Here is a 13,157-nt window from a genome sequence, read left to right as displayed (position 1 = left end):
TAAATGCCAGGACTAGTTTAACAATACTATTTTGCACTTCACTGTCAAGACGCGGGAGTTTTCATGAATGCGGCCTCTATTACACTGTATGTGGGCGTTCATTATGTGAAACATCCTGGCCTTGTTTCTGAGGCAACCAGAACATTTGAAGATACAGAGGAACTGCTATATGTGGAAAGTATTTGTGACCGTAAAAGATGCTGGAATCTTGGCCTCACACAGGCTTTTTCCTTGCCTTGAATTTTCTCGTTCTTTGTTTGCTGTCTTTCGTACAGATCGCTACTGTGCCATCTCAGCAGACACAAAAAAAGGGGGGGGGAGAGAATAAATCCCACACGTTATCAGAATCTTAAGCTTTTCCGAAACAGAATGTATTTTGATTATAATATTGATTTGATGTGAGTTTTGGGGAGCAGAGACCACGTGCAGACAGGAGGGGAGGGGAAAAAAACCACAACTTTTATTGGTTGCGGTCATGATAGCATAGGGCAAAGAGCCTGCTATAAGGCTGCCCAACTGATGGCCCTTGCCTCCAGCTCTCCTGGATGGGGGACTAGAAGGGATTTGCTTGGGGATTAGGGGGCCAGCCTGGCACAAGCCATTCTGGAGGGCCATACCCACAACCTGGGTGTGTGGTGACCAGCCTTAGCCCTTGGGTTCTAGCTGATGCCTTGGAATAGCCCCATCCAAGGTAGCTTCAGCATCACCAATTGCCCTTGCGTCTCATTGGCCAATCGTCTGTGATGCTGTGACACACCAACAACCTGTCTCCCGCTCATTGCACCAGTAGCGGGTTTCATTTTAGGGGGTGAAACTTAATTTTTGCAAACTTCTTCATTGAGGGGTCTTTAAAATACGCTTTTCAATGTAGTGAATTCAAACCTGCTATCATTTTTGTGACTGGACAACATTTAGCTTGGCAAATCTACATTTGATTAAAAAGCACATAAACTTGGTCTCGGAAAAACCAAAGAATTTAAATTTTATGAAAATGTCAGGTAATGCGATAAATTTTTAGGTTTCTCTGCATAGAACATATCCTACTAAGCATACAACATTATTTTGTTACATTCCCCCCCCCACTTTTTTATAAATAGGACAAGTTTAAAATTATTTGAAGTTGCATTGTAAGATATAAAAAGGCATTTATCTTTATATAGTTATACACCAAGCAAAACTAAATTTAACCAAAATGTCTTCTGAATCCCCAAGTTATGATACAGCTTTTCAGCATCGCTCGTTTTTGGAATCTGAAAGTTGAAAAATTCAACATGCTCTATTGTGCCAGTAGTACTAGCTACCTTAATGAGAAGAGGGAGAAGTGGAGATTAACTGTTGTTGTTTTTAAACTTATTTCTTGGCTCTGACACATTTATTTGCCTTTTGTACATACAGGGCAAGTTAGACGTGATGTTAATTGTGTGAATGCAGTTACCATGCATATTTTGCAAATAGCCTCCAAGGACAAGGCTTCAGCTGCCTTAGAACCAAGTGTTAGGGTGGGGGTGGGGTCAGGGAGAAAATGTAATTTTCTCTCCCTGCCACAGCCCCAACAAAATCCTCCCCTCTGAAACTGCCAACTGAATTTCAAATATAGCCGTTATTGGCACTAGTAGATAAACCCCTCCCTGTGCTGTGATCACGATCCAGGTCGGGGGATGCCACAGCTGCAGTTAGTTGAAAGAAAATCCCAAGAATCCAAACCATGTGATTTAAAGGTGTGTTTAGCAGTTTTGAATCTCTCCCTAATAACTTCTTTAGAAGCCACCCTTGGAGAACAAAGTGATGATCAAAAAGGCATTTCTGAGATATTGTATCACAGAGAAGGGAGATCAATTGACTGCATGTACCAAATGTGAATAACTGTAACTCAGGGCCAGTTTCTGTGTGCAGGTTTTTTATATATTTTTAAGCAGTTGGGTTTTTTTTTTTGGGGGGGGTAGGTTTATCTAAAATTTTGGGAATTATCAAAGCTGTTCTGAATTACATTCAGGGCTACATTTAGGTTTGATGAGGCCCTAAGCTACTGAAGGTAATGGAGCCCTTTATATATCCAGCTGTCCTTTGTCAACAACAAATTGTTGCTGTTTTTTTTGTGTTGCATATATGCTATATGGTACCCTGTATATAGAAATGAGCAAACCAGTGATATTTTAGGGAGCAGGCTAGCAGGCGGGGCCCATTACTTACTTACACTGTTGCTGTATGTAGATTTTATTTTATTTGTTTTTTATCTTATATTATGGAAATGTGCATCCAGTTTTTTTCCTTTATTTTTTTTGGGGTGCCCCAAGAAAGTGGGACCCTAAGCTATAGCTTGTTTAGCTTATACATAAATCTGGCACTGATTACATTCACTACATTTCTAAAGCACATGGTTTGTTGTGATCTTTACACATGCTGGAGCATTCAGAATAATTTCCAATCACTGGAAAAGTTAACTTGTATTGACTTCACCATGTAAAAAGCTGTAATGTCACTTGCTTCCTGCTTAATTCCATTTAAGAATTGGTCAGTGTCCTCCATCAACAACAATATAATAGAGATGACTCCCTTGTTGTGGAAGCACTACCTTGAAACAGTATATTTTTTATCTTTAAAGCACTTGATTAAAAAGAGTAGTATTGCCAATAATCTGCTCTTAAGTTACATTGTTGTTTTATGGGCTGAAGGGAGATATAGAAAAAAGCTTTTATGAATAAATGCATTTTCAGCAGACAAATCCCGAGAGATCTCTTGCTTTCTGTGTTTGCAAAGTAAATTTGGATCTGAAACATTTCCATCCTTAGCAAAGCCTTGGCAAGTCATTATTTACAACTCCTTTATTAAACAACTCCGTTATTTATCTTCTGCACTGAAAACTGTATACAAAGATACAGAAGCCACCCATTTTTTAATTAGCGGGTTTTAAAGTGGAGTTTGCATCTTGGCACCCTTTGGTTCTCAGACAAATGAGCTTCAGCTAGTAAATGAACTTGCCCAAGAAAGAGTTTTGCCCAGTAAAATGAATGGCTGTTTACAGCTCAATAAATACCCATTCAGCCTGTAAAGGTCAGTGCCTTTTTCATGTGAGTACTATGGCAGACAGATACTTAGCAACCTCTCCAAAGTCTGTTATCTTTACAGAAAGATCATTCAGTGCCCCCCTTTTAGAAAAAAAAAAGTTTCCATACACTTATGAATGAATTCAAAGTCATGCAGTTATTTATATGGTGGACAGCTACTTTCCCCAAGTGTATAAATAATAAGTCTGTTCTCAGGACAATACCCGTGGAGCAATTCAACTGCTGTGGAAGAGGTTTCCGACAAAATTAATGGAGAAGCTACCGATGGCTTTCCAACTGGGACACAAATGTGGCATGCATTTAGGATTGCCACTGCCAAAATTTTCTGTGGGTCTCCTTAAGCACTTGATGAAGGCATTTGTTTAGTTTTGTAGGTTGTCAAGGGGGAAAGAGAATTCCATTCTTGTGAAACAAGCCAATATTGATAGCCGTGGATGTTCCCTCTGAGTCATATTCTAGGAAATTTCGATTCTGTGCTAAAAATACATCCTGCGAAGCAATGAAATTAATTCAGATTTTTGGGCAGGGCTAGCCTAACTCCCCAAACCTAGACAGCATCTTAAAAAGTAGAGACATCACCTTGTAGTGATATATGGAAGTGAAAGCTGGACCATAAAGAAGGCTGATCGCCGAAGAATTGATGCTTTTGAATTATGGTGCTGGAGGAGATTCTTGAGAGTCCCATGGACTGCAAGAAGATCAAACCTATCCATTCTTAAGGAAATCAGCCCTGAGTGCTCACTGGAAGGACAGATCCTGAAGCTGAGGCTCCAATACTTTGCCCTCCTCATGAGAAGAGAAGACTCCCTGGAAAAGACCCTGATGTTGGGAAAGATGGAGGGCACAAGGAGAAGGGGACGACAGAGGACGAGATGGCTGGATAGTGTTCGCAAAGCTACCAGCATGAGTTTGACCAAACTGCGGGAGGCAGTGGAAGACAGGAGTGCCTGGCGTGCTCTGGTCCATGGGGTCACGAAGAGTCGGACACGACTAAACGACTAAACAACAAAAAGAAAAAGCCTAACTCCCAACCCATTGCAGCAGTGGGGGGTAAAGATATAGCAGAAGTGTCCCTCTGTTTGGCTTTACAAGTTTGGCATTGAGGTGGGGAGGGGGAAGCACAGGTGAGCAGATGCAGAAGCTACCACTGGTGACATCTTTACCTGCAGCAGCCAGAGTAAACCCCCTGAAATATGGTGTTAGGTGGGAGAGGGATGGGACAGGTAAGAATTAGTTGGGCCACCTGCCAGTGATGGACCCAATCTGGAGCTCTCTGCTGTGCCAACCTGGGGCTGGTGCACCTGAAACATAGATGCAACAGGCATCTTCTATACCAACTTTTAAACATTTGCTAAAAACTTTTCTATGCCACCAGGCTTTCTCAGACAATTAAAACAAATATTTTCTGGAATAGTTAGCTGGACAAGGGTGGTGCTGTGGTCTAAACCACTGAACCTCTTGGGCTTGCTGTTCAGAAGGTTGGCGGTTTTTGTTTTTTTTTTTCAAAATTTTTATTAGGTTTTTTTTAATAAAAGAGATACAAAAATGAAAAACAGCATTGTTTGTGTCTTTACAAAATTTCATAACATCTTTGGATTTCCTCGCGTCATCCGCTCGCACTTACATTGTTCATAAAATTTTTCAAGCAAATTACCATCTTATTTGTAATCTTATAACCAATCATTACAATATAGTCTAATAATACTCATCTAATTTAGTGATGGCCAATTGTTTATAATCAAGCATCCTTCTTAGCATTCCATCAAATTACAATAATTTTGTAAATAAATCTTAAATTTCTTCCAGTCTTCTTCAATCCTTTCTTCTCCCAGGTCTCGAATTCTGCCAGTCATTTCCGCCAGCTGCATATAGTCCATCAGCTGCATCTGCCATTCTTCCAGCGTGGGTAGATCTTGAGTTTTCCAGTTCTTTGCGATGAGTATCCTTGCTGCCGTTGTTGCATACATAAAGAAAGTTCTGTCCTTCTTTGACACCTTCTGGCCGACAATACCCAGAAGGAAGGCCTCTGGTTTCTTAGTGAAAGTATACTTAAATACCTTTTTCAGTTCATTATATATCATTTCCCAGAAGGCCTTCACTTTAGGGCAAGTCCACCAGAGGTGAAAGAATGTTCCTTCATTTTCTTTACATTTCCAACATTTATTGTCAGACGAGTGGTATATTTTGGCAAGCTTAACTGGGGTCATGTACCATCTGTATATCATTTTCATTATATTTTCTTTCAAAGCATTACATGCAGTAAAGTTTAGCCCAGTGGTCCACAACCTTTCCCATTCCTCAAACATAATGTTATGCCCAATGTCCTGTGCCCACTTTATCATAGCCGATTTAACCATTTCGTCTTGTGTGTTCCATTTCAACAGCAAGTTATACATTCTTGAAAGTACCTTAGTCTTAGGTTCTAACAGTTCAGTTTCCAACTTCGATTTCTCCACCTGGAACCCTAGCTTTTTGTCATTTTTAAAAACTTCTTTAATCTGAGCGTAATGTAACCAGTCTCGCACTTTATCCTTCATTTTTTCCATACTCTGCAATTTCCAGTTATTTCCATCTTTTTCTAATATTTCCCAATATTTTGGCCAATTGGCTTCCATATTGGGTCTTTTTCGGGCCTTAGCTTCCAGAGGTGAAAGCCACCTTGGGGTTTTATTTTCCAATAAGTCTTTATATTTTGTCCAGACATTAAACACTGCTTTTCTGACAATATGGTTCTTAAAGGCCTTATTGATCTTAACTTTGTCATACCATAAGTATGCATGCCAACCAAAATTATTATTAAACCCTTCCAGATCCAACACATCAGTGTCTTCGAGAAGTAGCCAGTCTTTTAGCCAGCAGAAAGCTGCGGCTTCATAATACAACCTTAAGTCTGGCAGGGCAAAGCCCCCTCTTTCCTTTGCGTCAGTCAGTATCTTAAACTTAATTCTGGGCTTTTTGCCCTGCCAGACAAATTTAGAAATATCTCTCTGCCACTTCCGGAAGCATTCCGTCTTGTCTATAATCTGTAGTGTTTGAAACAAAAACAACATTTTTGGCAATACATTCATCTTAATAGCAGCAATTCGGCCTAACAAAGAAAGCTTCAATTTTGTCCAACTGTCCAAGTCTCTCTTAATTTCAGACCAGCATTTTTCATAATTTTCCTTAAACAGACTCAGATTTTTTGCTGTTATGTTCACCCCTAGGTACTTTACCTTTTTCACCAATGATAATTCTGTTTCTCTCTGAAACTGTTCTGATTCAATATCTGTCAAATTTTCCCCCAACACCTTAGTTTTCTGTTTATTTAACTTAAATCCCGCCACCCGACCAAAATTGTCAATCAATTGTAACACTCTTTTCGTACTAGATTCCGGCTCCTGCAGTGTCAAAACTAGGTCATCTGCAAAAGCTTTAAGTTTATATTGTTTCGCTCCGACCTGCAGAAGGTTGGCGGTTTAAATCCCCGTGATGGTGAGCTCCCCTTGCTCTGTCCCAGTTCCTGCCAACCTAGCAGTTCAGAAGCACATCAAGTGCAAGTAGATAAACAGGTACCACTCTGGCGGGAAGGTAAACACCGTTTCTGTGCGCTGCTCTGGTTCGTCAGAAGCGGCTTAGTCATGCTAAGTATTGCCAAAAGTGGCTACTCTGAACTCATCCCTGACTATGCCGTGGCCTCTGGATTCCCAGAGTCTAATCTGCTTGCACTGGCTTTGACCTTGCCTGTTTGGTTCACGTCCTTGTCTCGACACCTGACCATCCTGAGGCACAATGGAAACCTTGTGATTCTCAGCATTCTTGTTTTGTACGGGAGGGAAGAAGCACAGAAGTTGCCAGATGTAGCCCCTTCCCTCACACAGATAAAATGGGAGATATTTCTTTTTAAATGGCTTACATAAGAAAAACCCCAGTCTTCACCCTACCCCACCCACAAAAGGCATTGCATGCAGCCTTAGGGCTTTAGCTTAATGCCAGAAAATGTCATGGGTGCATATATGTTAATTGTATTAGCAGCTGCTGAGAATCTGGAAACAATCCAGGAGTTACATGAAAGGGACTAATAAAGTGCATCTTACATAGCCAAGAAGAAGAAAATCCAAACAATTAGGGTTAGCCTTTTTCATTCCACTTAGGCACACGAACATGGACATACACCTCTGGATAATGCTGGGACAAACAAGTGTTTTAAATTAGGAAACGTTCCATTGTGCTAAATATTCTGGATGATTTCTTGTTGTACAAGCTCTTGGAAGCAGGGATATTTGGAAAGCAGAAAGCCAGCCTTGTAAGAAAACTGCCAGTTCCAGCACAAAGTGAAAACACTGGGTCAGGTTGAGAGATTTCAGATGTTGGCTTTCTGAATCTTTCCACTGAAAGAGGCCTACTGTCAATATTATAGATCTTGGAGTTAGGTGGATTCTGGAGGATGTCCTCATAAACCAAAACGAGCATGTAAGCCATGCTTTAAAGTTATGCTGCTAAAAAAAAGTTATGGTTCTGCCTATGCAAGAAAAGTAAATGAGAGATGTTAAAAATTAAACCCCATCTTACTCTTTGTACTAATAATGAACCAAATTCTCTTGAGTGTGGGTCTTTCTGTAGTCAACGGATCCAGACAGAGTAATCGGTAGGCTTCAATGAACCCCAATATTTGAAATGTACAAAATGTCTTTAGGGGAAAGCCTAGCCAGGAGCACACCAGAAGCAACCCACCTGAGGACTGAGCATGTCTGGTGGCTGCAGAATGCATGCTGACTGTTTGCTGGTAGAGGGCGGGGAAGAAATCAGTGGAAAGATGGAATGGAGTTTCCTAGAAAAGGGCATATCTCATTGGCTGGAACTCTAAACTAGAGTGTACATTTTGTTGCAGGTTCCATTTTGGGGGTGAAACCTATTCTTAAGGGGTGGAGAGGAGAAAGACCTACTTGCTATCAGAGATGCCTGACCTAGATACCTGGAAAGGGAGGTTGGGGTTTCTTTTTTTATTTTATTTTCTTAATATCGTTATGGATGCACCTGGACATTAAAGATCCTTGTGCAATTAAGAGTTAATTTGCCTGGGGGGGACAGAATCAGATGCTTTTGGAATGGAATATATTTGACCAAATGACAAAAATCTAGATACAATGTCTTCTTTCTTAGAAAGGCTGGTTCTGATGTCCTCATAGGGCTTCCTTGCATGAATCCTGTCATTGTATAGTATTTACGGTAGAAACTCTGCCAAGATCATTAGAAAGCAGACATGTATTAGCTCTCATGTTGTTCTTGGCTTTTCTTCCTTTTCCTGCTGTTGGGAAAAAAGAGATTTCTTGTTGATAATTAACATTGAAAAAGTATTAACTTTTTCACCACCAAAGCATCTGTGTGTAGCAGACTTCTGAAAACCTCACATTTCTTCCTAAGAGATTTTCGTCTAAGAAAGAACAAATCAATGGAAACTTAAGGGTGTGCCTTCTAATTTGAAAGTCAATAGTTTAAGGGTGCAGTCCTATACTTGATTTCCACTGGCTGAGGCTTCAGGATTTGGGGGTTGCTTTATTATGCTAGCAGGCCACCACCTATGCTGCTGTTACCACAGAAGCCCTGGTAAGCAAAGAGCTAAGTGGGGCTTACTCCCAAGTAGGGATGCCAGAGACTTCCTTGGAAATGGGAGTGGAAATGGCTGCAATTCATAGAAGTCAGGAACAGAAACTATGCCAATGAATATGAGCAGTATTCACTTTTATTGTTTAGTATTGTTTCAGTTTGCAAACGTCACATTGGTTTTGACATTTGCTTTCCAGTAAAATACTTTGAAATTAATGAAGTCATTAATGATGTCATTAATTCCATAGCTAACTGTTAGTTTTGGCCAGGGCACGTAGAGAGATGCATAACGTAGGTTTTAGTGGAAGGCGAGCTGTAGCAGAATGGAAACGGTACTGATTGCATCAAACACAGAATAGGACAGAAATTGCTGTCTCATTACATTCCATCTTCCAAGTAAAACAGGTGTGGCATTGTAGCCTTGGAGTAGTGTGTAAATTCTGCTGAACACAGTGGGACTAATTTAATCCATTCCGAGGTACATGTTACTTTAGAAGTAAAATCCATGAGGTTCAATGGGACTTACTCTCAGGGGACTGTGTAAAGGATTGCGCCTTAAATTCCATTGATTTCACTTAGACAATTCAGCACATGCTTAAATCTTCTGCACAGAAATAAATGGGACTGGATCTGTAAGCTTCGAGTCCTTACTTTCTTGTAGATAAGCTGGCATTTTCACGAATTTGACATACACCCATTTATAAATTCAATTATGTTGTCTGAAGATGGAAAGCCCATATTGCTTCAGATTATCTCATCTGTGCAGTGCTGCTGAACTGTACCCAAACCACAGGAAATCCAGTTTCTTTGCTTTGTTATTTTAACTTCTAGCTAAAGTAAAAGCACTGAAAAAGATTCTCTGTGCTCGTTCACTGCCACATGAAGAGCGAAAGATACAACAAGAGAAACATATGTTTAAAAACAACCCAGTCATAAAGGGACTATTTCCTGGTATGGGAATATGTTAGTGTGTCAGAACACCTGCTATTTACTGTGTTCCGTGGAGTCACACAAGGATAACTTATGAGCTGAAATGCAGGGCAGCAATAGAGCTTGAGGAAATGCAGCAAATCCTAGAAGCCATTTTGCTTGATCCTTGTACTCAAAGTCCAATGGAATTGTAAAGGATCAAATCAACACCTTTCTCAGCCTGGGTACTGTGGATCACAAATTCATTAAATGGAATTTCTTATTCATATTGTTTGCCACTCTACAGACTAGTCATTTGTTTATTTCTGCTTCTTTTAAGGGGGAGCCAGGCCCAGCTGGTCCTTATGGGCCTGCTGGAGCCCAGGGAATTGGATATCCAGGACCTAAGGTAATGTATAAGATCAACATTGGCAATATGCTCATGGAAACATTAATGGTTATTGGACTATGTTCTTATTTAATTTTTATCCTTTAATTTTACAAGGGTGACAGAGGTCAGGAAGGAAGAATCGGGCTTCCGGGACCTATTGGGATTGGTGAGCCAGGCTTAACAGTAAGTAAAGCGGTCAAGTTTTTCAGAAGTTTTTTCTACACTGTTGGAATTTTTGGGTGCAGCTGATTGAAATGTAGTGGCAATGTGTATTGATTCATTACGAAGAGTAATGAACAAAAACAAAAGTGAACCACAGGTTTTCTGCTTCCTGCAAAAGAAAGTTGTGCAAGGGATCAAAATGAGACTGAGAATTAAAAATAACATACTGTTAAAGAATTTCTGCATTTTAGCTGGAAACAAGTGGCACAATGCATTGGGCACCTCTCCTGTGTAAGTCCCATTCAATTGAATGGAGTCATTTCAAGGGGACTTGTGCAGAACTTTCTAGTTTGGTATATTAAATCCACCCATTTGACATGGCCACTGGAGCTCTGATGTGGAATTCTACCGTCTCCAAGACTGTCCTATGCATTTCAGCAGAGGCAATGTGTTTTCCTTAGGATCGTATAATTTGCCCAAAGCATCCCTGATTATAGAACATTTATTCAGTGCAGCCCTTCTTCAAAATTTGCACCTCTCCAAATTTTACAGTGCAGCTCCCCAGCCAAGGAATGTATACAAAAATGCCTAGGGTGAAGTGTGCATATAAATGCATATATTGGTCAAAAGGTAAAGGTAAAGGACCCTTGACAGTTAAGTCCAGTCGTGACCGACTCTGGAGTTGAGGCGCTCATCTCGCTTTACTGGCCGAGGGAGCCGGCGTTTGTCCTCAGACAGTTTTTCCAGGTCATGTAGCCAGCATGACTAAGCCGCTTCTGGCGAAACCAGAGCAGTGCACAGAAACGCTGTTTACCTTCCCGCCGGAGCGGTACCTATTTATCTACTTGCACTTTGATGTGCTTTCGAACTGCTAGATTGGCAGTTGGTCGAAGCCACATGCAAAAATGCATTATATTAGAGGAAACTGGGTTGCAGAAAAGTGTATGTTAGGCATAGAAAAACATATATGTTAGGAGTATGCTAAAATGTTGGGGGCGACATGAAGACTACTTAAAGTAAAATCCACAAACTGATGTGGAAATGTGAACCGAACTTAAGGTTGGATAAGCGAGAAACTGAAAGAAACTGAAGCTGACAGATGAGCCCATCCCTGCTTAGTTGTTAAAAAGCCAAATGTGATTTGCTAATAGCATCCAGTTAAGCCCCAATGTGGAAATACAGTTCACACCTCATATCCCTGTGATGCATTTTGTAACATTGAAGAAACTGGAGGGAAGTTCTTTCATGCACTGTGGGATCCAGGTGTGGTTCAGAGACGCATAGGGCTTTGCATCACAGCCTCTAAACACCATTTGTCCATTCAACTCCAGGGTCCACGTGGTCCTGAGGGCGTGCAAGGCGAAAGAGGTCCACCAGGAGAAGGAGTTCCAGGACAGAAGGTAAATATTTCAGTCAAAATTTTGAGGATTTCCAGTTCACTCAATTTATTACCTCCCCCTCCACTTCTTTGAGTGAATTACTAGGTGTGCATTTCATTCTTCTTGCCACAACTTTCCCTTCCTTTGTCTAAAATATGTTAGTATTTCCTCACTTTGTCCCAGGGTTACCATTTAAGGAGGTTAGGAGTGAAGTTTATCTTTTCTATTCAGGAATACGTGTGACAATGCCTCAGTAGCCATCAATATCTCTGGTCAACTCTGTGTTGTTAACAAACAACCTTCATAGTGAAAATCTGGCAACAGTTTAAACATCCTAAAATAACTAAATTCTTAAAAAATCACTACTGTTTTCTCTTAATCCTTCCTTAAAAAGGGATTTCCTTGGGTCTTGTCAGATGTTATTGACAGTTCCTGCCTCTCAAAACACTCAGTGGTGGTAGCTATTGGAGGTGATGGGGGTAAACAGTGGTGACAAATGTTTTCCCCCCATCCTTCAGTTATTTCTGTTGCTGCCTTGTTGGGTCTGTGGTGATTCCTATTCCCTAGATTTATGTTACCAAACACCAGGCCTGCGTGACTCCTTCGCAGGCAGTTAGCATTCTCCTCCCTCAGGCCAATTAGTATTAACAGCCTGGCGATTGTTATGAACCATTAATTAAATGGATCTCTGTACTAGGCCTGCATCCCAAAGCACCAATCCCTGCTCCAAGTTTATTCAGAAAGGGGAATTGTTTGACCTAGCCCAATAATATTCCTGCAGTCAAGGAAATGCCTACAACAAAGGCTTGGTTCTATTTTTTCTGTAGCAAAGTGGGATAAAAATGTCAGAAGCAAACCAATAAATCAAATGCTCTTTGATTTGTTACACAAAAGGATTTGTGTGTCTGTGGTATATGCAGAGCTTTTGTTCGGTTGGAACTTGCCAGAACTCAGTTCCGGCACCTTTCAGGTGTGTGCCATTGCCATTCTAAGAGAACAGGGAGGTGTTCATGGTGAGTTCTGGCACCTCTTTTTCTGGAAAAATGGCACTGGGCATATGGATCAAATTTCGTGGGTTGGTAACATGGCCAACAGCCCAAATCCATAGGAGGGCCCACAGCTGAGTCTCCAGCCAATCCAGAATCCATTTGCAGCCATCTGAGGTCAGTGGTCCTTCCAGCACTTCTTTGGAGCCTGTGTGGCTGTGGCTGGCATCCATTGTTCTAATGCCCCCACAATGTCTCTGGGACCTTGATATGGCATCATGAGCTCTCTGTGTGTAGCGTTTAGGTTGTGATTTCCTGTCTGAAGTGACTTCCTTTTGTAACTTCAATGAGACCAGCAGGAACTCAGCTGTCCTTAGCAGCCCCAGCTCTCCTCCTACTCTCAAAGCGAACCTTGTTTCTCAGCATCTTCATGCCATTCATTCTTCACCCTAAAAGATGACACCACTTGCAGTTGTATGTTGGGAAAGCAGGGCCGTCTTTACCTGGGGGTACAAGGGGTGTGGGGCAGCTGGGTGCCAAATTCTGGGGGGTGCCAGGCACCCACCGCTGAAGCCACCTAAGCTTCTACCTGTTACGAAATAATAAATAATTTTGATCAAGCTAGAAAGACAAAATACATATATACCTAGGTATTACCGAAATGTATACTTACTGTTTC

The 13,157-nt window shown here is 41.1% G+C and overlaps 1 protein-coding gene across 3 annotated transcripts in view; it reads left to right on the top strand.

Moving 5' to 3' along the window:
• COL28A1 (collagen type XXVIII alpha 1 chain) overlaps positions 1-13,157 on the top strand; it is a 71,032-nt gene that overhangs the window by 22,508 nt on the left and 35,367 nt on the right. For all 3 annotated transcript variants that reach the window (XM_083705228.1, XM_083705229.1, XM_083705230.1), the window contains exons 12-14: positions 9,901-9,969; positions 10,066-10,134; positions 11,445-11,513. In XM_083705228.1, the coding sequence (XP_083561354.1) occupies positions 9,901-9,969; positions 10,066-10,134; positions 11,445-11,513 (207 nt within the window). The remainder of the gene's footprint in view (positions 1-9,900; positions 9,970-10,065; positions 10,135-11,444; positions 11,514-13,157) is intronic.

This window comes from Podarcis gaigeae (genome assembly GCF_964106915.1).
Source record: "Podarcis gaigeae genome assembly, chromosome: 12".
Lineage (NCBI taxonomy): Eukaryota > Metazoa > Chordata > Lepidosauria > Squamata > Lacertidae > Podarcis > Podarcis gaigeae.
Note: the sequence above shows the minus strand (reverse complement) of the source record. Positions and strands in the feature narration are given on the sequence as shown.